This window comes from Ammodytes marinus (genome assembly GCF_949987685.1).
Source record: "Ammodytes marinus genome assembly, chromosome: 2".
Taxonomy (NCBI): Eukaryota; Metazoa; Chordata; class Actinopteri; order Uranoscopiformes; family Ammodytidae; genus Ammodytes; species Ammodytes marinus.
In genome coordinates this window covers 22206573-22232713 of record NC_137231.1, presented here as the reverse complement: position 1 = coordinate 22232713, position 26141 = coordinate 22206573, and the positions used below count along the sequence as shown (strand labels likewise).

The following is a 26141-nucleotide window of genomic DNA, read 5'->3' as shown; positions in this document are numbered from 1 at the left end:
ACAATGTTACCGTCATGACAACAAACTGAACATGACTAGCAGCACAGATATGGTGAAGCAGTTACGACTCCTGTTTGCTGTAAGTTCTACTGAGACAGGCCTCTTTCTTTTCAGGGGCATCAGGGGGCATTCCCAGCCCAACTTGGGTCCCCCATTATACTCTTTTTCCGTACTAACACACATGACACAAGAGATATATCTGCTGCCAGTGAAATTATATCATTGTTGTATTCCGTGTGGTGGTCTTCACCACGCCCAACACTCCAGATTCTGAAGGGAAAATAACCTTAATGTTGATGTAACAATAAATAACTTTGTTTAGATTTTAAAAAAAAAATCAGACATCATCTGAGCTTTTCTTAAAAACTATAATCCTTGGGGGTGAGGTCAATGCAAACAGAGGACCACAAATTCTGTTATTTAGGGTGTTGGCCGAATTAAAAAATGTGTGTGTGTGTGTGTGTGTGTGTGTGTGTGTGTGTGTGTGTGTGTGTGTGTGTGTGTGTGTGTGTGTGTCACACTGGTCTGGCTGTGTGAGACACGGGATTCTGCTGTGCATGGGTTGGTAGTGGTACTGGGTTCGATTTTGGGCTAAACCACGTGACAGTCAAAAGGTCCTCCTGCCTGTGGAGCGAACGGGACCACCCACGTGGCCAAAAGGGGAACAGCCATGTAATTGTGAGTGAACCTTTTCCAACGCAGAGCGGGATGCCTGCGACCAAGACGGATTACGATGTGTCTTTTTTTTCTCCTCGCGACAATAAAGCAGTTATTTTATCTTCATCATATAGCCTAACTGACACGTTTCGGACACCACGGGGGGCGGATATCACGGATTTGTTCTGGGAAGGCTCTCCCTCCACTCCACACCTGGACTGAAGATGGTAAGTGCGCGGCCAGCTGGCAGCCAGACGTGCTGGGATACGGCTCAGGTGTGAAGTGTCTGTGGGCTGCTGATATTAGACTGATCCTCTGGTCCATCAAGTGGCCGCATGCTGAATTATTTACCGCTGAATTCTTATGATTTGTGATTCCCGTGTTATTCCTCACATTGACTTCGACAGTTCAGCGTATTAGTTCAATTAGCCTACATTTGTAGAAGGAGAAGTCCAATGGTTAAAACATTTCACAGTGCTGTGACTTGATTTAGGCTAAAATTCATTCCCTCCCATTATCACCCCCTGGGTCATGAAGGTTTTTTTTATTTTAAAGATAACAAAAACAGACAATATAATAGTCGATTAATGGCCATAATTGGTAAGACTATTGATTAAATTCACAATGATGGCATTAAGCCTGCATTTCAAATGTCAGAGCGTTTATCATTAAATGCTTAATGCCAAAAATGTAAACAAAAATCCAACAGTTGGTCTCTGTGAAACTGAAATATGAGGTAATTGTACTATTGTAACACTGTATGATTCTACCTTTACACTGGGTAATCAAATAAGATAATGTTATAGACAATAGGCTAATAGTGCGTAAAACACAATTATTTCATTTGGCTGTGATTTTAAAAAGGGCCCTCAAAAATGTACTTTGGACAAAATACAATTATTTTGCATTATCATTGTTGTTTTGTTCGAGATGGACAGCATATTTTGCCAGCTGAGCTATTTATTATGCAAGACATTGATGTGACCAGAACTTAATTTAGGCTATTGGTTAAATTGTCCATATTGCAACTTTATTACCGTTGAAAGAATAAACAACGTGACATCACCTAGTCAAACAAGTCTATAGAGGCTATAGTGTGGGTCTGACATTATAACAACACCACACCGTAGGACCCTGTAATTTGAGGCTCCACTACCACCATCAGGGTTTTGGCAGGAAGAAAAAAAATGTAAGTTAAAAAACCGCAGTTCTGACATTCCTCTGCCCCTTCCCTTCCGACGCACACAACGTGTACCTTGCCTCAGATTCCAGTTCCTCTGGTGGAATTGCTTCTTTCTAGCGAGAGGGCTCTTTGTGGAAAACCCAGAAAAACCAAACGCACCAAAGTTTTTTTTTTTTTTGCTCCCAGCGAGCCTCCCCCGAAGTTGGAGATGCACACTCACATGAGTTCTCTCTGCCTGGGTGGTCTCTCTACTTTAGTGAGCTGTTGCTAAGCAGCTAATAATAGTCGTGTTTGCTGAGTAATTTTTGCCCTTCTGGAACCAATCAGATGCAAGAAAGTCCTGCAATCTGACAGCCCCAGAGGCGGGATCTCGAGTTTTTTTTCCCCTTTTTTATTTTCACCCCTCCTCCTTTCTGCCTCCAAATGGAGAGAGGTCTTTTTCTCCTCTTCAATTGAATCTCAGAGTCGGCCGTGACGCGCGGCCCAGGGGAAGACCACATAGATCTCACCAGAATGCTACAACCATCGAGGTTTCTTAGCCGACGACTCGTGTATGGGAATCGCTTTGCACACCACGCTTTTTGAGAGAAACATACTTTTCTTTTACACAGGACACGGTGAATGCGGTGAAAGCGGTGGAGACCTCCGGATCGCGAAATGTTGGGATGGAAGGTGCAGACTTTGACTCGCCGTCTCCTACAGGAGTATGAAGTCCTACTTCACGGGTGTGAGATCTCCGAGAGTGAAACTTTGTTGCCTTGGGATATCGCTACACGCTTTCGGGGAGCTACTATAAAGTGGGAAACGGTAACCATCTCGCAGTCCCCGCAACATGGCCTCGGCTGCTAATGCGCCCTCCGAGCAGGAAAACAGAGACCCCGATCGGCCGAGGATAACGCGGAGGAACAGGGGGAACTATACCCGCAACACACCGCTGGATTTGGAGTATTTGCAGCGGCCGAGCTACTGCGATGCGGGCTTTGCTTTGGAGCAAATATCCGAGGTGCTTATCTCTCTTCTTGCATGGAAAGGGCTTTATGGTCTTGGTTTTCATTGTATTCTCCGAAAAACTATGTCCAGTCGCTGCTAGGTAACGGGACGGGCTGTGTAAAGGGGGGAAACAGGGGTAAGGCAAGGTTGTGGTGAGCCGAAAGTTGTTTTGTTTGAATTTGAGTAACATTCACACTCCGTGTGCGCAGCCGGCTTCTGTTTTGGGATGTTGTATTTGCAAAATACCCAACTCGATCGCTCCCTGATACAACATCCCGACCTGTAACGGTCTCAGGCGAGGCAAAACATGCAACAGCCTTCGCTCACAGTCAACCGCTATCGGGGACTTGTTTCATAACATCCAGTTTGACGTTTCTCTGCTCCACGGGCAGCGTAAAACAGTTTAGGGGGCTTAAGTTAAAGGTTTGTGTTTGTGTGTGACCGAGTCTACTCGGGCCACTGGCGTAAAGTTGGGGGATGAGGGAGGTGGGAGGGTGAGTGAGGGAGGGATCCATGTGGCTGCCCTCTTCCGTTCACAAATATTGTGAGTCCCCCCCCAGTGATGGCTCCTCCACTCCCCATGCAGGCCGGAACACACGGACTGCTGGAGTGGAGTGTGTGTGTGTGTGTGTGTGTGTGTGTGTGTGTGTGTGTGTGGTATTTGTGGGTTTTAGCACATGCACCTTTTTCTATCATGTATAAAACAGTTATAACACAGTTTGACATGTCACTTTAATATGCTACTCCCAAAATATGTTGCTTTTGTGAAAGTCATTGCCATCCAAAGCAGAATTTCAAGGGTTTAAGGCAATATCAGTGTGAAATATAGACAGGAGGGGAGGCTTATCATCAAGATGCCACTATACTTACTGCATACCTGTGGCTTGACAGCTATCTCCTTTTCATTTGCCTCCATCCACTCTCAAGGTCCGGCTGTAAACCTATTGTGGAGCATAGCAACGCAAAATCTGGTGACCCCTATTGTCTGTCTCTCTCCAGTAGCATCTGGAGAACTAAGCGGTGCAGCATTGAAATGTGTGTGTGTAAGTGTTTGTCACTGTGTGTGTGTGTGTGAGTGAGAGAGAGAGAGAGAGAGAGAGAGAGCTACAGGGGATGAAGATCTCTCCCTTCTGCATGTATCCTGCTAAGGTTACAGTTTATACATGTCACTGATATGACGGAACTTGTGGCTCGCACCCTGTGGGGTCCTCGGTGGTCTCCTATGGCGGTCCTCAACAGATGTGTATATTTCCGTTGTCATACTTTAGACATGTTGAATGTGTTTTTTTTTGTTATTTTGATCACAGCTCACATGTCCCCTCCAGAGCCGTCATGGTAAAAATGTGTGGTCTCATGGGAAATTATAGCCACTTTCCTTTGGGTCAAATCCGAGGCCCGTAGTTTTTAAACATTTTAAAAGACGCTGATTTGAAGAGATTAGGGCCGACCTGTGGTACCGTCATGTCTTTTTCCTGTATAAACTTCAAACCTTTCCTGTTCTGATTCACCTGTCCAGGTGAGTGTGGGCGCTTTGTGTTTACGATTGACGGTAACATCAGGACTCTTGTCTCATCTTTAGGGGAAGGCGACCGGGAGGAAAGCACCGCTATGGCTGAGAGCGAAGTTCCAGAGACTTTTATTCAGGCTGGGCTGTTACATACAAAAGAACTGCGGAAAGTTTTTGGTTGTGGGCCTGATGATTTTCGGAGCTTTCGCTGTGGGCTTAAGGGCAGCTAATCTGGAGACGGACGTGGAGAAACTCTGGGTGGAAGGTAAGAGACTCTGATTTATCATCATTGGCTGGTTTTTGACAATGTGTGTGTGTGTGTTTTCATTATTTCAATGCTTTTGATACTGTCGATTTTTAGAAGGACAAGGGATATTTTAGATTGTCAGAGGGAGAGAGGGTTGGTGGGTGCTACTATTAAACAGTCCAGGGGGATTGTTTATTGTTTAGTCCCTGGCAAGAGGCCAAGGGAGACTTGTAAATAATTGTATTTTACCCCCTACATTATTTTTTCAGCGTCTCAAATCACGTTAAATGCACACACAACATGCACAAGAGCTGGCTGTAACCGCACTCAGAAGTAAAGTTGTAATTAAGTTCATAAGCAGCTTTGGGGATCGAGGGAATTTTTTTGGTCCAAGCCGCCATTTTGTGAGAGTGTGTGAGTGTGTGTGTGTGTGTGTGTGTGTGTGTGAGAGAGAGAGTGTGTGTCTGCCTGCCTGCCTGCCCCCAGCAGTTGAATGCTCAGAGACTGTGTGTGGTCCCGTTTTGGACAGCTCTCAACTTTCCAAAAAGATTTGTCTCCGGCTGCAGGGAAAAAGCGGAGTGAGGACAGGAACTGGTGTTTTTTTGCGGAGTGGATAGGCGTACTCATTTGTTTTCCTATTTCTTTTCTTCCTAGAAACAGCTTATGAGGAATGAAAATGTTGAAGGAAAAGAGGGAACCGTGCGTATGGGTGGTGCTTTGGGGGGGGGGGGGAGGATAGGGGAAGGGGCTGTGCTTTTTTACCCTCCCCTTTGATCTGCATTCCTGCGTTCAGGGCTGGAGCTGGCTGTATAGGAGGCATGAATGGAGGAGCAGATTTGGCTGCTGAGAAGCTAAATAAGTATTTCATAGGTCCGGGAAAAAAAACAACATAACAAAATTGTTTACCCATTGTTGTGATGTTTGTGTTGCTAACCCCACCCCCCCTCCCCCCACCATTTAAACTCCCCTCCCCTCGAATGAAAAGTGCATAGTAGATGGAGATCAAACATCAACTGCGGACGGATTCCGGTGGTGGTCAAACAGCACACCTCCTCCCCGGTTGGCTGTTCTCTCCCTCGCGTGCTCCTGCAGCGCTCTAATCTGTGGGGCAGGCACGGTTTGGCAGCAGTGGAGGCCAGAGGGGAGCCTCTTTATCACAGGACTCTCCTGATTGTAGTCGATGGAACACTGTTTTCAGCACTTCACGTTTCAGACCGTGATGATCATGTGTGCTGCAGCAAGGGTGGACCATATCAAAATGAATGTTATTATTTACTCACTCGACTCCACAATGCATCCTAACTAAGGATACCAAGTTGCTTCATTGAGTGCTGGTGGAACTGACTGGTCAAGAAATGGCTTGACAGAAAAGTAATTTTCAGACTATTTTGATACTTCATTTTCATTGTATCATATAAACTAACCAACCATTTTCTGGCAACGGTCTCTCTACTGGGGGCGATTTGTTGTTACATGTAAATGGAATATTTTACAAAACGTAAATAGATAAAAGTTGCATGACATCACGTCGAGGGTTTGGTAACTAAATTATCATCAACATTTCTCTTTATTTACTCTTCACTGTGTTCCAGCGAGCTCTGCTGGAAATTGTGTATTTGAGCCATATTTTTGGCTGAGTACATTAAGCTGCAGGGGTTTGTTCTGGAGTTTCTGTGGATGTTTTTACTTTTTGGCACTTTAGAAAACGTTCGCCGTTTGAAATACATTGTCACTGTCATCGATACAAGCCGAAAACACAGCTGCTTTCGCTTCGAGAAGCCACAAACTGCAAACTCTCTTCGGCAGCATTTAAGGTTTACTTGGACAACAATATATAGTTTTGGATGGAGTTTTAGGAAGTTATTTATTGAGTAAGAAAGTTTTTTTGTGTGTTTTTCAGACATAATAGACCTGGTCATGGTTACTGGTGATTGGTATTTGTCATCATTCTTAGATGTTTTGTGGTTATGGTTAGCTGTGGCACATAACTGATGATTAAATAGTCATATAGGCTTTGTTTTCTATGCTTTGGCCTCAGTTACACAATCAAATGTTGTCTTTTTGTCAGAAACGGCTGGTCAAACGTTAAAACCAAGTCTTGTAGAGACCCTATGGTCAACGTTTTCAACCATATTCACACACACACAACCACACACACACACACACACACACACTCACACACACACACACACACAGTCACACACACACACTCACACACACACACAGTCACTGACAAAGAGACTGGGGCTGCAGTTTCCTAGGGCCCGGTACATGAGGGGTTCCAGATGTTGATAGGGAGAGATCTGTTTGTTTAGATTAGACTGCACAGCTGAGGGATAGATTAGTCGTGCCTGGACCATGGAACGCTGTGCTGGGCCGTGCTTGGGGACTGGCCCATCGGTCCGAGAGGAAAAAGAGGAGAGAGAAGAGAAGAGGAGAGGGACAGAGCGGCTGTTTATGTTTCACTTGAAACTAGCCCTCCGCAGGCGACCCATGGACGACCCCGCCTGGAAGCTGTGTGGCCTGTGGACGCGCACAGACACACACACACACACACACACACACACACACACACACACACACACACACACACACCAAGCCACACACAATGCACCAATCTCCTATTAGATCTCTCTATTCGATTGCAATTGCGACCGGAACTGCTTTTTTAAAAGTTTTTTTGCCATCTCACGTTGTGTCTGTCATCACCTACTTTCTGGCAGGGCCTAGTGCCGGACCACCATTAGCTGCACACCGGTGCTGGATATAGTGTGTTTATGCTACGCGCTGTCACGTGCCGCAGCTTTCAGAGGGATTGTCTCCTCTCGCACAGCGCTCACTCAGCACTGTTTATAAACACTCTGACACAGGAAGTTCTGTTTATTAGACAAAGCGACAGAGACCAATTGAGAGTGAGATGCCGGCTTGATGTGTTTATGTCCACTTTAATGCTCATAGGAAAATATCAGCTGCAACGGGCAGTTGTAGTATTATGCTATTCTTATCTCGCTTTTCACACATGCAGAATGTGGCCCGCTGCCCTCAGTAGGCCTGTCCTCAATGTGAGAACTCATGCCTATTGGCTGGCCGGGTTTTTCGACTGGAGATAAGTCCTCCGTTTGGAATTGTAGATGATTCTGGACGATCTTGCTTAACAAGCCGAGACGGGGAATAAGATCCCTTTAAAGATCCATCTGGCCACGAATGGAAAACGGGGCCATCCCTTTGCATTCTGGGTTAAGGCAAACATAGGCCAAATTGTAAAGAAAATAGCAGCGCCGCCTGCCTCTAATTAAAACAGTATCGCGTAAACATTGGCCTTCCTGTATAGGGCGGCCGCTCACTCTTTCGTTTTCTGTGCTGAGAGAGGGGCCGGGATATGTGGCGGGGGTAGGGGGCTGTGTTGATGGGTGAGAAAGGGTACAGGCGGGAGAAACATTTGGAAATGGGGGATTTTGTTAGCTCAAGCTCCGGGCATGGGGTTGAAGTTGAAACTGAGGGTTGAGCAGATGAACGGTACAGCTGTACTGTAATCTGGGCTGAGTTGTGCTTAGCCCCGTAGCTTTAGCATGGACTAAAGAGAGGATGGGGCCTGTAGCACTCAAGAAGGATGTCCCAAGATATGTGTGAGCAATTCAGGTTGAAATTAGTTTGTAGTCCAAAGATTTATGGCCCGGACTGGAGGCTGAGGGCTATGGATTGTATTCTCAAGGCCACAGACTGAGGGGGGAGGGCCCCATGTCCCGAAGCGCTTTCTAGGGGGACATACGTGTAGAGGCCAGGGGCCACTGGGGTAGACCCCCGGGACCCTGAGGGCATCTCACAGAGGCCCCGCTATTTAAAACCTCACCTGATACTCACCCTGTGGCCTGGGTGCAGAGTGAAGGCTCACAGCAGGAGCGGGTGAGGAGGATGGGAGACATGCTGCAGGACTCACAGCTGCCACCGGGCGTTGTTTGTTTACGTCCTGTATATATTCATGTGTGTATGTGTGTGTGTGTGTGTATGTGTGTGTGTGTGTGTTTGTCTGCATCCGTACGCACTTTTACCCCCCTGTATGAGTGCATCTCATGAGCCATGATGTTAGGAGAGAGTATGCACTCTTCACCTATATCAGTATTTCATTTGACCAATTTTCTGTTAAACCTTTTGACATCTGTCCTCCAGCAGAGGGCAGTGAATTTGATATTATTTGTTTTGCTTTTAAATCTCTGAATAACTTGAGAACAATTCCAACTCATAAGTCCCCCTTCCTGCTGCTGTGCTGACAGAATACATGTTGAATGACACAACGAGACAAATATGAGGCAAATTCAAACTCATACTCCCCCGAATGTTCATGATTTATTGTCCCCATCTGACTGAAGATAGACCACCTCCAGCTCGTATGCCCGATATGAATCTGGGAACACTTACGAGGGTGCCAATCCAAGTTGTGTGCGCACCCTAAGCCTGATTTAAGGTTTCAGAAAACAGTGTGATAGGACCAAATGCTTTTTATTTCTTTAAGGAACTCTCCTCCTTTCCGTCCCTGTTGCATGTCTGTTTTGTATCTAGCGTGATTAAGAGCTGACTTGACGGAGTTGGTGGTTGTTTTGTTGTTTTGCTGGTAATGGCAGCGGAGAAGGGAGCGGTATAATGTTAAGTTCATGTGGAAGAAGCCTTGACATCCTTTCTTGTGGACGAAGATGAGGAGGAGCAAGAGGAGGAGGTGCCCCGAATGTGGCGTCTCCACTGAGAGGATTGTGGTTTGCATGATTGAATTATCCAGCTTTTGATGTGTATGGGAGCATTGATACATGCATGGACACACACACACACACACACACACACACACACACACACACACACACACACACACACACACACACACACACACACACACACACACACACACACACACACACACACAAGTTTTGGTTCAGTGAATGAGTAGGTGGTTGACCAGGGCTGGAATGGCAGGCTATTTTGATGGGCCCTCTTTTTGCTATTTTCTCTTCCTCACCCTCTCTTCCAATTCATCTGTTTTCCTCCTTTTCTCTCTTTTTTTTCTTTCACTCCGTCCCTCGTGCTCTATCTCCGACCGCTTTTCATTCAGCAGCCGCAAGCAATCAAACACACAAATGCGCCCACACCCAATATTTTTTCCTACTTTGCACAGAATTCACTACATAGAGTCATCTATCGCTCTCCATCCATCTATTTCTCTCTCTCTCTCTCTCTCTCTTTCTTTCTCAACTGTTGGCACTCAGACACAAATGTGGCATGTTGTATACGCACATACACACACATGCACAATGTACACTTTTCTTTTGTTGCATTTTCCAAACTGGATTCTGTTAAGTTTGTGTTTATCAGTTTACCACAAACATGATTAAACCTCGGTAGAAGGAATAACATTCCAGCGTGTTGTGTTAAACTTTACGAGTTGATGAAAAGTGCAGGCTAGCTGGTGAGGGATTTAGTGTGGGGAAACATTGCGCCTCTGGTACTGTACACAGACTTACAGCGTTGTTTTCTCAGGCTAACTCTCGCTCATTTTGAAAGCAGTTTTTGTGTATACAAACCCTTCTTGGCAAAAAGCATACGTGAAATAACTTTTAGAAATTAGCTCATTAACCTTGCTCTGTGTGTGTGTGTGTGTGTGTGTGTGTGTGTGTGTGTGTGTGTGTGTGTGCGCACTCTCGAAGGCGAAGGCAATCCCATTCACAAACGACATCCTGAGATGCCTCCAAGCTCTCTGTTTACATTTTGCATTCTTTCAGGCGCTCTTATTCAAAAACCAGAGCCCTGCGAATGACCGACCACAGGAGACTGTGGAGAGTATTACCCCTCCACTCCCTCCCTCCCTCCCTCCTTCTCTCCCTCCTTCTCCCTCTCTCTCTTCTATCCCTCTCTTTTCCTCTGTGCCAGAAAGGTCTCTCTCTTTACCCGAGCCCCCCCACCTCCCTCCCACCACCACCACAGCCACTCCCCCCGTCTCTGGCTGGAGAGAGTGGCCTCAGAATGCCAGATGTATTACAGAGTGAGCCACGGCAATGTAAACACTCAGCCCTGCCATGAGAGCAGGGTGGTCTGGCCTCCCTCCTTCCCTTCCCTCCCTCTCTCCCTCCCTCCCTCCCTCCCCTTTCCTCTCTTCCCTCCCTCACCACGCTGACTGCCAGAGGGGTGGAGAAAGTACAAAACAGCAGAGGGAGAGAGAGTTGTGTGTGTGTGTGTTGGGGGGGCAGAAGCAGGAGTATAGTAGCGGTAGTGTGTTTGTGTTTTGGCTGCAGTGCCCTACCGTACACCGGGAAGAGATAGATTGGGGTGTGGATTGACGCTTTTCAGGCTGCAGTTCAGCACGGAGAATTTTTCATTCAAACATACGATAAACATCTCCAAATTGAGCGTGTCGTTTGGAATTTTTTAGCCCCCCCCTCTGGCAGACTCTGTGTTTTTTTACGTACGTAACAGTATAGTTCATTGCAATTCCTGCGCCACAACGTCATAGAAATCTGGAAGCACGAGCAATTAAACAAGTACCACGCATGCACACGCAAGGCATAAAGATACACAAGATATAAAACATTTCCTCCTCGGATGATTGAGTGGTTTCGGAGCTCCAGATTGAGTTGGTATGCGTCAAGAGTGAAACAGTCTTCTGTGCTTAGACCGCCCTGCAAGCCCTGACTGAAGCGTTACGTCTGGCTGTTGTGTTCCTAAGTACAGCAGGGCTTTAATGTGTATACTTTTATATTTTTTAAATTGTCTTCCTAGTCTTCTACTTGGCCGTTTACATCCAAGGCCAAATGCAAGATTGCAAATTTAGTATAGAAAGATGATCAACTGCACACTCGATTAAAGCCAGAACTTTATTAGATGAAGAAAGCCAATGTTTAACCAGGCAAAATGCCCACAAAATGTTGCTTTTTTTCCATCCAAGTTTGAAAGTTTGAATCCAGTGTGGTGGTACAGTTTTCCCTGCTCACAATGAATGCAAAAGTAGATTGAGCTTCAAACTTGGTCTAACTTTTTAGCCTGCATAATGCTGATGCTATAGTTTGCTGCTGCGTGGTAGAAAGCCGGAAAAAAAACAAGACTACTGAAGGCGGTAGTTTCACCCTGCTTCGAAGCTTATCATGGGCACTGCGTTGTCCGTTATTTTTATTCCGCTCCAACTACAAACCTGTCAGCCAAGCCTGCCTCCATTTCTGCAACACGATTAGCTGTTAATGCCCCCCACCTCTAGCAGTATATGGGTAGTTGTATTTTCTATCAACTTTTATTAAACATTTTATAAAAGGACATTTATAAAAAGATAATTATTATTATTTATTTATTTCTTCTTCTCAGCCCCTAGCTTTATGGAGAATTCTAGTGTCTTTCAAGTCAGTGTTGTTTTTTTTGGGCCGCAGCTGGCAGCTGTACAGTCGACATGCTCTGATAAAACCCACTGTCAATACCTTCAAAGCGTCAAACAACAGCAAAGCTAGTGACTAGCTGTGATCATAGTAGAACATTTAGCAGTTAGTATAGTAGAAGAAAATATCCTTCCGTAGTTGGTTGAGAGCAAAACAGAACTTAAACTAGAGCGAAAATTTTGGACCCACATTCATCAGAGTGAAACAGATGTATTGATTGATTTGAATAGCTGTTGAACAGCTGAAACAGCTGTTTGCTAACACTTACACTATGTCAACTTTATAAGGTGGCAGTTGCATGGTGTGTGTGTGTCCAGAAACATGCCATGCAGGTGTAACACAAAAATGTATAATGAAAAAAGATTTTTACCATGATTATATTCCCCAAACTAAGGTGTCAAATAAAGTATTGTGTTGGTACCAGCACATCACCTTATGACATTACAAGAGCAAAGGTATCCACATAAAAAAACAATGTAAGGATAAAGTAACTATAGGTTGTCATTATATCTTTCTTCCATTCACGCTCTCTCTCTCTCTCTCTCTCTCTCTCTCTCTCTCGGTGTCTTATATTCGACACTTTGGAATGTGTGATTTTGGGATACCTGGAATCCAAGAGCCATCTTTCCAGGAAATGACAGAGAGAGATGGCTGGTTGAGATTGGCTGTTCAGGCTCATGTCACGGTCTGTTATGGCTGGGCTGTGGGCCAATGACAGGGCAGTAAATGCAACAAGGAGAAGATCTCTCACCTGGCTTGTATTGGACCAGCACTGAAGGGAAACATTTTCTTTTCTCCAACAGAGATGGATTGGATAGAACAGTTGACACTTTTAATTTTAGTTCAAGTTGTTTGTTTTACTTACCAACAAAATTCACTATCAACCACTGTACTCATGCACGCACATGCTACAAACACTCTGGACCCTCTGTCAGCGGTTCCTTAGCCTAGTACTAGTCGGTTCTACTTCTCCATGAATCCATTGGCATTGAATAGGATTTTTATTTTTTTCTGGGTTGGGGGTAGGAGGTTGGGAGGGGAGAGTGGGACCTGAATGAAGGCAGCAACGTGGAAGAATCTGCCCATTGAGGAGTGTGTGAATGTACACCTCGGGCCCAGGGGAAGCTGCATTGGGAGCCAGCCGACTGCTAAATACACCCATTTTAGTGGCTGCAGGGGCCGGACAGGTGATTAGCATAATCAGGGGCGAGGGGAGCCATACATATGGTAATTCTGGAGTTGGGGTGGGAGGCTAGAGGGTGAGGGTTGCTGGTAGTTTGGGTGGGGGTTTTGGAGAGAGATGAGGGGGCAGCTGGGGTGTCACATTTGTGTCAGGGGGTCAGGGTGCTGCTCGGGGCTGTTTTAGCTTAGCTGCTAACATGTCAGAGCACCTCCACTCTCTGCTGTTTCTGACCATTTCTTTCTCTCCCTTTTCTGTCATCCTCTCCCTTTTTTCCCTCCTCTTCTATCATATTGTCACCCTCTCTCCTCCACCTTTCTTGTTTTACCCTTCATCTGTGTGGCAGCCCCTTCTTCTTTGAAAGGCTGAAAGGAGGGAGAGTTTGGGGGAGAGAGAGAGCAAGTGTGTGTGTGTGTGTGTGGGGGGGGGATGTATCTCCACGGGTCAGATAGGGTCTCAGCTCTCAGCAAGGCCTTTAATCACATATTTGTGGCTGTGTGCACACCTGCATTGCAGATCCCACATTGAAAACTACCATTACTGCTTTGCATATTGCTGTATGTGCTGCCACCACACGCTGTACTGTTAGTACTCTTACTATTGCTGCTACAACAGAGAGAGGAAGAGAGAATGCATGTCTGGCCCCTTCCTTTATACCCAGTTAAAAGGACAGCAGAAGGATTGAAATTTAAATCTTCCATCCGTCTATTTGATTCAAATCTGGGCATTATACATACATTACTAAAACTGCATTTCATTGTTGAAACATTTATCACTGAAACACGGCTCTTCTACTGCATATATGCAAAACATACGATAACAACAAAGTAACACTAATATATCAGATCAAAGGCTTGAGGTATTATTTCCCCGACTCCTGAAAAGGCACAAGTTGATCAGTGGTTATATGCTAAAAAACCAAGTTGTTAGTAAATGTTGTAAATAATCCAAGCTAATGTGTGTGGCTCATTGAATTACCCATCAGTATCTTCACATTTATTACATAAGTTCTCAATACCTTGCCAAGAACTTGTTGACATTTACCCTGTCAAGATTTAGTAGCGATAATATGTAGCAGCAGATGGGTGGGGGGGCAGACACAAGAGTGACAGCAGATAGTAGAAGGTGGAAGCAGACGGCCAGTTTGAGGAAGGCAACAGGTGGGTTTCTTCTTCTCCTGTGATCAAAGCTCTTGTCAGGTGAATGACTGTAGCAGCTGAAACAGGAAGGAGGGGAAAAGAGAGAAAGATGGTGTGGTGGTGACGTGAGGTGGTGGGGGACTCACTGTGAGAAACAGTAAGTAGCAAAGGGGCGATTTCAACAAGGATTTGTAAAATCACATTTGTCATTTTGTTGCTACTGCGCTAACTTGAAAAATCCGTCTCAGCATAAGCAGCCATGTCTGAGTTTTCCATATGAAGCCCCTTTGTTTCAACTTATCCTATATAATGGAGATGATGACATTTCTATCTTAACATGCACTCCAGCACTTAGTCGATGAGAATAGACACAGATAAAACAGCATTTTGATTTTCAGACATCAATTTTGTTACATATGCCAATGTTATGTCATTGTCTTAAAATAAGTAAAAAATAAAGCATCCAATACGATTATATGTTTGTTGTTATTAACGTAATAAAATGTATCTAGCCTGCGAAACAAACATCTGCATCAAAGTTACATGCACTTTAGTTTACATGCACTGCACTTTGTTTCAAGTAGCTTCTTTGAAGTAGCTTTTGAATGTTGCTGTTGTCGTTTTTGAAAATGCTTTTCAAGAGCACATCCTTATGTATAGTAGGTGTTGTGCAGCAGTGTTCTGTGTCGTGTTGTGTCACTCCACCGGCAGTATATGGGGCTCAGGGTATGGGAGGTCGCTGTGGACTTGGTGGCGGAGAGATGACCTGGTTTTGAGGGGCTTCCTCCTCACCACAGGGGGCCCCTGCTGAGAGGGGGCCCTAATCCAGCTAATCCTTTCTCTACACACACACACACACACACACACACACACACACACATACACACACACACACACACACACACACACACACAGGCTCACACACATATATGTGTTTAGCAACATGCATGCACGTACAGTATAGACACTAATGTGCGCATGACGTCCTTGACGCACGCAAATAATAACCTTAGCCAGTGCACACTGATTCTAGATCTGCTGAAAGGAGGGGGGACATTTTGATTTAGAATTTTTTTTAATTAACATATGTTCAGGTAGAGATACACTGCCATTCCTGTTTCTGTTGGTGGGAAGTTTAATCTTTGTACATACAACATGAGCAAGGTGTGTGTGTATATGTGTGTTTTTAACGCAAGCAGTCGTATAGAGTGTCGTCTGCTGTGTTGGTGGCGTGTTTTCCTTGAAAAGTGCGGGATGCTTCCGTCGTCAGGCGTGAGAGATGTGCAGTGGGTGGGGCTCTGCTGTTGTGTGTGTTGCGTGGAAAAGAGAGAAAGTTGGCGAGGGGGTTTGGGGCTGGCTTTGACAGAGGGGCCGGGCTGATTGCCATCATGATCTGGCCTATCACAGAGTAGAGCTGAATAGAGCAAAGGGAGAGAAAATGAGAGTATAAAGAGGAGGGGTAGTTGAGAACTGAAAGGAGGTAAGGGGGGTGATGTCAGTTCCTTAGAAACCTACTTTCTCTCCCTTTCGTCCCCACCGCCCCCCGTTCCCCTACTTTGAGAATAGGGGGGACCAGGGGTTAATGTTATGCAACACACTGAATACCCGCACTCCAATACAGTGACACACATACATAGGCCTTCTTCTTCCTTTCCTTCTTCATCTCCTCTTGATTCTATGTAGGTCTATAGTCAATACGTGCTTAGTTTAGAGTGTTGTGTGGCAGTGAACTTTAACTCTTCATAGGTGTGTGAATTAAGATTTGGCTGGTAGAGGGGCAGTACTTCTAAGATGATTGGTCAAATAATTGATCTTTGCTGCTACTAGCAAACTCTTAATTCATTGGTGCAGATACGTTTTCTGTTGATAGATCAATCGATAAATAGATAAGCAGTCCAGCTTGTCAGATGATAAAAATTTGAAAATGTAATTAATGACCACTTTGGTAATTAATATAATTCAACTGCCAACTGCCTAACATTGGCTGGTTATACTACTACTCTCCAAATGTGGCATTTCTTTTCTTCTTTTTCAGTTTTCTATCACTTAAAATGTAGTATTTGAGATTTGTTTGGCTGTTCGTTGGAGCAGTTGAGCACATCAGATGGCTAGATACAAGAAAAAAACTAAGTTTGCAAAAAGAGAAGAGTGATGTAGAGCGGACTGAATGAGGAAGAGAAAGGAAGTGAGAAAAGGGAGCTTGTTTTGGGAGCGCTGAAAAGTCAGTGACACTTTGTTTTAGGTCACGGCAGCTGAGCCCGGAGCGGGACACCTTCAAGATATATCAACACATGGCCGGGGTCAATCGGTTTTTGTTAGGCGAAAGGAATATGGGAATATGTGTCATTGAAGAAACACAGCTGTGTGTACGCACACACTCACGCGCGCATGCTCGCACGTACGCCAGTGCACTCACACACACTCGCACACATTTTCTTGGTCCAGCTGGGGTGTTAATTTCACCCCGAGGCTGTGTGAGTGTTGACCCCAAAACGCTGTAACCTCGTGAAGTGTGGAATTCTCTAAGCCTGAGGCCGTGATGTGCTGTTTCCTGTAGAGAGAGTACATTCCTTCTGACTTGTCCCATTCCTCGCTGCTTGCTGTAAACCCGAGGTCTCTGGGTGGCAGTCCACAACTTTGGAATGTGTTCAAAACAGACAGCGAGTTCTTTCGAAGCTTGTCCTCTCCATTCCTTTTTTAATCAAACCTTTCCTCATCTCCTTGCACATGTCTAAATGGAAAGTGGGACGCTCTTCTTTCTCTTTACCTGTGTTTAACATTTTTCCCTTGGCCGTGCACTCCAACCAAGCCTCGGGCTGGCTTTGCCTTTTAGCGTTGAGTGTACCAGACAAGTCGACTTGTTAGTTTACTGTCAGTGTGCGTAGGGTCTAAATCAGTTCCATGCGTGCTTTTTTTTCCAAAGGGTGGGCTGGAGTAACGTAGCAGTGTAGCTGGCCGAGCAGTGGAAAAGCATGTCGCTTCGGTTAGCTCAGGCCTGCTATTAATGATGAGTATTATAAACATGCTTTTAGACAGGATCAGATGGGAATGCTGTTTGGGTCCAGAAAAAAAGAAATCAAGTGTGTTTTCCTAATGCCCCAAGACATGGCCCCCTCCCTCCCCTGTTCCATTGGTCTGACTGGGTGGTCCAGCTCAGCAGAACAGGCATGCTTATGTTCAACTTTAATGCCATTACAATGGGCTGAAAATATTCAATCTATGCCTGCTGTTGCACGAATCAAGCGGAATTGTTAAATTGGATTACGGCATAATAAAATGTTACAGATTTTTCACACAGTCGGCTCTCTCACTGGGTATGTTTTCATGTCATATTGTGTGTGTGTGTGTGTGTGTGTGTGTGTGTGTGTGTGTGTGTGTGTGTGTGTGTGTGTGTGTGTGTGTGTGTGTGTGTGTGTGTGTGTGTTTGAGCAAGTTAAAGAAGATTAACTTTTCCAGCTTTCACTGAGCACTTAGTCACTGATGATGGAAGGGCAAAAATGCTCTGCTCGTAAATCAGACACAGATACACAAAACTGCAGGATGCACGTGCACACACACACACACACACACACACACACACACACACACACACACACACACACACACACACACACATACAAATTTCAGGCTTAGTCGAGTTTGAAACATGCAATAATAAAATTATAGATACTGGCTTTAGAATGTGCAGCCACTTTTTTCATCCATTTGTTAAATCTTGCATTTGACGGAACACTTTGGCCATTCTTGCAAGACTGCAGTCTCCTGCATTTGTTCGTGTGTGTCTGTGTGCTTGTGTTTGTGAGAGGGACTTTGCCAGACTTGCCTTGGCTGTACTGGGGTGGAGCAGGGCAGCTACAGGGCCTGAAAGGCTGCTTTTGTAGCTTGGGGTAGCTGAGAGCTCAGAGCGCACGCACAGGGCTTAGTCCCACCACGATACTGAGAGCAAAGCCTGGAAGAGAGGCTCCCTCTCTTTATCAAACACACACACACACACACACACACACACACACACACACACACACACACACACACTGTCACACACTTATGCAGTCAACCTCTTGTGGTGCTGCTGACATTCTACATATTTGAGTAGAAAAACATTGAGCTGTGTTTCTCTGAGATGTGGATTAGAGTGATGTTACTCCTCTGGATTCAAAGGAGTTAGGATGTTTGGCAGTGTAGTGGTGTAAACTCACTGTAAGTAAGTAAGTACGTGTGTGTGTGTGTGTGTGTGTGTGTGTGTGTGTGTGTGTGTGTGTGTGTGTGTGTGTGTGTGTGTGTGTGTGTGTGTGTGTGTGTGTGTGTGTGTGTGTGTGTGTGGGCGTGTGCTTTTGTGCGTGTCTGTGTGTATCAAGGTTGTCTTTACATCAAGTACCAAATTTGAGATTTTGCCATTTTTGTTTTTAAAATTACATTTAGATCTGAAAGCACAATTCCACAAGGCCAGCATAATGTAGTATTTAAGTCATTTCTTGATTTTTCATATTATGCTTAAAGGGACCTTAGGGCCAAATTTCCATTAAAGGGCCCATTTCTCTCTTTACTTCTTCTTCATAAAGGGGGTATGTTTGATCAGCAAGCTAAAACCTGTTCTCTCTCTTTTTGTTTCAGTTGGTGGGCGTGTGAACCGGGAGCTGAAGTACACGCGACAGAAGATGGGCGAGGAGGCCATGTTTAACCCTCAGCTGATGATCCAGACGCCGCGGGAGGAGGGAGCCAATGTTCTAACAGTGGAGGCGCTCATGCAACACCTGGAGTCAGCCCTCCGAGCCAGCAGAGTGCATGTTTACCTTTATAACAAGTACGCTATTTTTTATCTACCTGTGTCCCTATCTTTTTGTGTTTTATGTCTGCATTTAAGAATCCTATTTTCCAGTTCTGGATCATTAATTGTATGTCAATTGATACATATTAAATCACAAATTGCCTTTAACCCAATCAAATCACAATATATCAGCAAATATATGAGGCAAATCTTCTTCTTTTTTTCTTTTCACATTGTGGCTATCGATTAAGCAGTGTCTGGTTTTTGTTGTAGTGCATTGTATTTAACTATATAATCAGCATGGTCTGATCTTTTGTCCATCCCATCTATGTCCCTGTATGTGTGTATTCAGCCATAGTGTGTTTTGGCTTAGCAGTGTTTTATGTCGATGAAAGTTATTATCATTATTTGATGTGTGCAGCTTAAGTGGCTCATGGAGTTGTATACGGTGACACAATCTGAACAGAAACTCTTTTGGTCTCCTTTTCAGACAATGGAAATTAGAAAACTTGTGCTACAAATCAGGAGAATTAGTGACCGAAACTCATTTCATGGATCAGGTAAGATACAATAGCTTCAGTATGATGATTTATTATTTTTTCCACTTTTACTCCCTGGTTCACACTAAAACATTAGCAGTACAATCTTTTTTTCCTAATATACACCTCCAGTTGTCAATGTCTCACTTCTGCTGTGTGTGGGTGTGTGTTTGTCCAATTAGATCATAGAAAAACTACATCCCTGCCTCATCATCACCCCTTTGGACTGTTTCTGGGAGGGAGCCAAGCTCCAGTCTGGAATGGTCTATCTCCCGTAAGTACACAAGACTCCTTTTTACTAGACAAAATCTGTATTTCATTATGTGTCAGTTCAATCATGACATGCCAAATCAGCATATCACTTGTTTGACCACTCTCTTTGAAGCATACAGTCAAATGGTCAAATTCTGTTTTAGAAGAAAATCCTAATTGGGCACACATAGGGATTTCCTCACTGTGAGGTCAGTTGGCGAACCCATTGTAATGATGTTTAGAGATAAAAAAAGAGATTGAACACTGAGCTCATGAGCGCTGGTTATGGAATCCGTGTATATGGTACAACATTTCAAGAGAGAGAAACAATGAGGAAATCTGGATCCCTGGATCTCTTTCTTTTTTACCCCTTCAGTTGACACTGCCCAAACACGCTCAAACCATCCAGAGACTCCACAGAGGAGCAAGAGAGTGTGTGTGTGTGTGTGTGTGTGTGTGTGCGTGTGTTTTTGTACAGAACTCGTCCCCTCTGAAGGCTCTATTGTAGTGGTTGCTGGCATGCGTATCGCTGGCGATAGTTTCTCTCCAGCCCTGGGCCTCACACTATTGTCTGGCCCTTCTGTTGCTAATGGCCTGCTGCTACAGTAATACTCCGCAGAACTTTACCTCTCTATGCGTGTACATAGAGAGTGCGCCATCGCCATCAGTGCATACGTGCCGTTTTTCTCGATGTGTGAAAGTGTATCAGCTTTAGTCTGGTGTCATTAGTTTGTGATTGTGTGTGTGTGTTTGCATGTGCACGCGGGTGTGTGTTGCCTGTTGATCTCCAAGGATAAATAAGGTTTTTACTATGTTCTGGTTGGGAGGCTGGGAATAATAACCCAAGCCTGGTTAAGCACATACAATGTAGTCTGAAGGACGGAGAGAAAGAGAGAGATCCAGAGAAAGAGAGATCGGAATATGTGAAGCATAGAGAGACAAGGACTGGTTTTGAGCAGGAATTCAGCACTGCACCAATGCATGATGGAAATTGGTCTCCATTTATTGTTTTCTGTCACCTAGCAAGATAGATTATTTTCTGCACTGGAAAATGTGACTGTTCTGTGAGGTCATATTTGGAGGTAATTATTACACCCAAATATGTGACAAATGCAACCCAGCCACCAACACTATTATATCATCTCACTGTCACTGTCCCTTCACAATGCAATAGAAGGTTTGATCAATACAAAATTAAATAAAAACTCCCGCAATAAGCACAATAGTGACAAAACAAGAACTAACATTATTTTCGGGTCCATTATATTTCATGTAGAAAAAGGGCCAAGAAACAGAAGACGGCACCATTTTCAAAAATGGTTATTGTCACGGTTTAACAGTATTCCTTTTTACTTTTAACATCACAGAGGTAAAGACCCTCTACAGTGGACCAACTTTGACCCTAAGGAGTTCCTTGAGGACTTGCGCAGGGCAAACTTCCCCGTGGAAGGCTTTGAGGACATGTTGGAAAAGGCGGACGTCGGACACGGCTACATGAATAGACCCTGCCTCAACCCTGCTGACCCCGACTGCCCCCTCACTGCGCCCAATAAGAACCAAACTAAGGTAGGCACCCATGTGGGATCAAGCTTCTGGCCTGGAAATATCTGTGTATACGCATGCAACATATATATGTTTTGGTGAAACACAAACAAGTCTTTAGTTTGAGACTGGCTGCTGACAGGTATTTTCTCGCCTGTTGCTTTTATTGCGCCAGCCTTTCGACGTGGCGCGGGCCCTCAGTGGCGGCTGCCATGGTCTATCCAGGAAGTACATGCACTGGCAGGAGGAACTGATCATAGGAGGGACCACCAAGAACGGCAGCGGACCCCTGCTCAGGTAACATACCCACACTTATACACATGCACACGATCATAAACACTGCTGTGATCACTGCAGGGCTTATTCTGGAAAATGTGTGTGTTTTTTTTTTGTTCTTTTACGTCCCCCGAAACGGCGCATGAATGCATATGTGTGTGTGTGTGTGTGTGTGTGTGTGTGTGTGTGTGTGTGTGTGTGTGTGTGTGTGTGTGTGTGTGTGTGTGTGTGTGTGTGTGTGTGTGTGAGTGCTGTAAATCTTGCAGTCATTAGTAGATTCCAGTGAAATCTTAGAGGTCCAGCTGTTCCTGCTCAGCTCTGGCTGCTCTGCTTTGACACTACCCACAAATACACACACACACACATGTGCACAGAGTGATCTATTGCCTGGCTGGTTTGTCCAAAATATACAGCGATTTGGGATTACACAGACATAATTCCAGAACAATCACAGAGACAAAGCTTAAAGATGATGTGGGTATACCCATGGATATGTGCAATTGTACGTGTGCAGTCACTTTCATGACCTCCATAACGCAAACATTAACTTTCAGTCATCTACTTTATTATACAAATATATGTTTTATGTAAACATACATAGGCATTTAGAAAATTATCTTAAGTAATAGGAAGCTTCCTTTAGCAGTGGAAAGATTCACAAACTATCCAACATTTTGCCAATGGACCACTTGCTGTATTTTTTTGTGGAATTGCAGTTTGGATGATGAATGCACATGCATGTACAAACACACACACAATCATTCACACATATGCAGGTCACAGAGTACAGTGGGGTGCGTTGTTTGTTTTGTGGTCGTGTTTTTTCCTGGCATGGATGGGTCATTAGGGTGTCTGTGCGTGCCTGCCTGTGTGTGAGTGTGGGTTTGGTTAAATTGCTTTGTCAAATGGGCTGTTACTGCTGGCACTCAATTTCTACATCTTGTTTACTTACTGCCACCATTACCGTAATTATTGCCATATTACAGAGATCACATTCATACAGAGAACGGCTAGCTAAGGTCCTTTGGTTCGTAAAATTTGACGATTTTGTAATCTTAAATTGTTCTTAAGTTAAAGCCTATTTCCCTGAGTCATTTAACGAAGGACTAATTAGTTGTAATTTGTTCCTAATCTGGACACCGGGACTGTGCATTCCTCACTAATAAATAACATTCCACTCTTCAAATCTGCCAAAATCATGTCAAATTAGATCAAATGCCATTTTTTAATGGGATATGGCACTTACTTTGTCACTGTCAAATTAAGTTGAACTTCTTTGTTAGATTTGGAATGAAGACACAAGAAGATATGGACCTATTGTTTTTGTTGGTACGTTGGTTCAGCACTGCAGCAGTGGTCCACAAGCTGCACAATATGGATAATAAAACAAGGTCACGGTTGTCTAGCACTGCACTAGCACATTAGCAAGGAATACTAGCAGTGATGCTGGCTCAGTGCAACCAATTGTTAGTGTTTTATTGAGCTAAAATGACAGCCATTCTATTCAGTTGATCTTTCTCTTTTTAAATGCTACACGTTTTCAAATCCCCAGTTATTATAATTCTCTTATAACCCAAAGCTTTACACTCTTTTTGGAATTGAACAGAAATATTGATGTTGATGTGTCTTGTACATTTCACCAGTTTCAACCCTCTCTTTGACGTTATTTGCACAACCAAGAACGCCAGCTCATCGCTTTGTTGATCTTCTCGTGCAAACATGATGTTGTCAGTGACTGCTCGCACCTCATTGACCTTCCGCCTTTTTCTTCTCCCTCTTTCATCCTCTTCCGTCTCTCACTATGCCACCCTCCCTCCCTCCTTCTTTTTCCAGTGCCCAGGCCCTACAGACCATGTTCCAGCTGATGACTCCCAAGCAGATGTTTGAGCACTTTCGGGGCTACGATGACGTTTCCCACCTCAACTGGAATGAAGAGAAGGCTGCGGCTATACTGGAAGCCTGGCAGAGGAGATACGCTGAGGTAAGGGCCAAAACTCTCCCAAATGAGAGAGGTAGACATAGAGAGAGAGACGAAGAGACAGAGAGAGAGGGACATAGAGAGAGGGAAAGAGAGAGAGGGAGAGACGGAGAGAGAGAGAGGGGGGAGAGACAGGTCCAGAGAGGAGGGCAAGAAAAAGAGAAAGGGGGAAAGAAATGTACTCTAAATCCTCTTCAACTACATTGTAAATCACAGGCCGGATACAGGTGAACATGGAAAGGCCCCATCCAAATCCAGGGCCCCCGATAGATACTAGAACCACTGTTGGTGTGTGGTAAAGGGCTAAAGCGTTCCTCTCACTGCCCATTGGAGAGGAGCAATAGAGCAACAGGGTGAGCATGTCTGGAATACATTAAGGGAGCTGGACGTCCCCCTCTCTCTCTCTCTCCCCCTCTCTCTCTCTTTAACTCATGTGCTTTTATGTCCATGGTACGAACGCACACACGCAAACACACTCAAAAGTTCACACACAATCGCTTTCCCAGCTGTGGCCCCATTGGTGGCTCATGTGTGACATCATCTGGTCTTTGTTTTGGGGGCCCCAACCTCTGTTCGACATGGCGTGACCTTGTGTCTGTTTGTGTATATTAAGGCTATTTTATATATATGTGTATGTATACATGTTATATCAATATATATCGGACTTATGTATTAAGTTCACACGTGGGTGCTAGTGTGTGTAGCCAACATTGCTCCCCACAAAGTAGTTACTGCTCTTCAATGTTGAAGCCATCTGTCTGCCCTGAGATAGTGAGAGAGGGAGCGGACGGCTCATAGTACTGTCTGCAGATTCTCACAAATGCCTCCTACAACAGGGGCTGAGCTCATTATTCAGCACTGTGCGATTATTTTTTTTTTTTTAAGACACGCTGGGTGAAATGCACTTATTCTACACCTAGAGTCATACTGGAAGGGCCGTTTGGCTGTCGGCTGAGTATTGTATTGTAACTTGTACTATATATGTGGAATGCACTGCTTTCCTTCAAGAATAGACGTGTAAGGTAAGGTCATGTAAGTCGAAAATAAGTTAAAAAGGCGCAATTTTTATATTTTATTAAAAAGCAAGCAGTTTGCAAGGGTCGTGAAGCATGGAAAATGTGTGCAAATTTGTGCTGGTATGTTTAGGGAAGAATGTGGCCTGGGAAAGAACATTTTAGTAACGTGTATGCTGTAGAGATCTGTACAGATCCTGACTATTTAAACAGAAAACTATGGCTGAGTGAGTGGTCATTGGGTGGTTCACTAAACAAAGGGTTGGGGTGTTTGATCCCCACCTCCTGTCCACATATCTAAGTGTCAGCAGCCCTGCGTGGTAGGTAGCCATCGGTGTATGATGATGGCTAACCAGCAGGGTGCCACACACTCATTGAAATGTGTGTGCTTCGATGGGTGAATGAGCAGCAACAATCCGAACAGTTCTGCTCGCTTTGCCTCATTACTTGATTTGGTTGACTTCCACTTGCGTTTTTTCCCCATCACTCATTTTTAATCTTTATTTCCCTCCCCCCCCTCTGTGCTTCTCTCTATCGACCTCTTCCTTCTGTCTCCTTTCCAGGCGGTGTTGCAGAGTGTGTCAGCCAATTCGTCCCAGAAGGTCTTGTCTTTCACCAGCACCACTCTGGAAGATATCCTCAAGTCTTTCTCCGACGTCAGTGTCATCCGCGTGGCCAGCGGATACCTTCTGATGGTGAGAACAGAGCCAGAGCAAAAGACATTTTGCACAGATTTTTTAAAGGTGCACTATGCAGTTTCATGGGAGAAGGATTTATTTTTACATTTGCAGTCTGAAATAGATTTTACAAAAAAATATTTTCTCTACATGTAATTCTTAGTATTGAATATTATATCATCATAAATCAAAACCAAATTATTTTGTGGCACCTGGAACCAAACACAAGACTAGAATATGTTTGTAAACCAAACTGTGGGCCCTGCTGCTGTAAACATCAACCATGCAACAGTAACTTTTCAGGAATTTTCCTCATTTCAAACAGTGTTCCAGTGATCACATTTTCCTTTGAAGAAAATTGGATTATTCGGTTATGACAAAAACATATCTAAGAAAATGTTCACTTCTCTGACACATTCAAAGTTACATAGTGCCCCTTTAAAAATGCATCGGAGAAGAGAGAAACAGGATACACTAACCAGTTAAAAAAAGAAGGGAAGATATTTGAAGATTGATGTTTATTTTCTTCTTTTTTTGTGCTCAGCTGGCCTATGCGTGTCTGACCATGCTGCGGTGGGACTGTGCCAAGTCTCAGGGGGCTGTAGGGCTGGCAGGCGTCCTGCTGGTGACATTGTCTGTGGCAGCTGGCCTGGGCCTCTGCTCCCTCCTGGGCATCTCCTTCAATGCTGCCACCACACAGGTATGGAACTCACACACATACCACCAGACAGCCAATCTAGGCCTGCTATGTCATTAAAGGTCATTATCTACTGATACACACTGAAAAAAGACA

General features: G+C 44.5%; 1 protein-coding gene across 1 annotated transcript in view; it reads left to right on the top strand.

The window, feature by feature from the left end:
- Window positions 1–2350: 2350 nt before the first annotated feature.
- ptch1 (patched 1) overlaps window positions 2351–26141 on the top strand; it is a 49776-nt gene continuing 25985 nt past the window's right edge. Inside the window, exons 1-10 of the mRNA XM_080048695.1 lie at window positions 2351–2843; window positions 4410–4602; window positions 18918–19107; window positions 19562–19631; window positions 19793–19884; window positions 21230–21428; window positions 21580–21701; window positions 23514–23661; window positions 25235–25366; window positions 25893–26048. Coding sequence (XP_079904821.1) covers window positions 2673–2843; window positions 4410–4602; window positions 18918–19107; window positions 19562–19631; window positions 19793–19884; window positions 21230–21428; window positions 21580–21701; window positions 23514–23661; window positions 25235–25366; window positions 25893–26048 — 1473 coding nt within the window. The 5' untranslated portion in view covers window positions 2351–2672. The remainder of the gene's footprint in view (window positions 2844–4409; window positions 4603–18917; window positions 19108–19561; window positions 19632–19792; window positions 19885–21229; window positions 21429–21579; window positions 21702–23513; window positions 23662–25234; window positions 25367–25892; window positions 26049–26141) is intronic.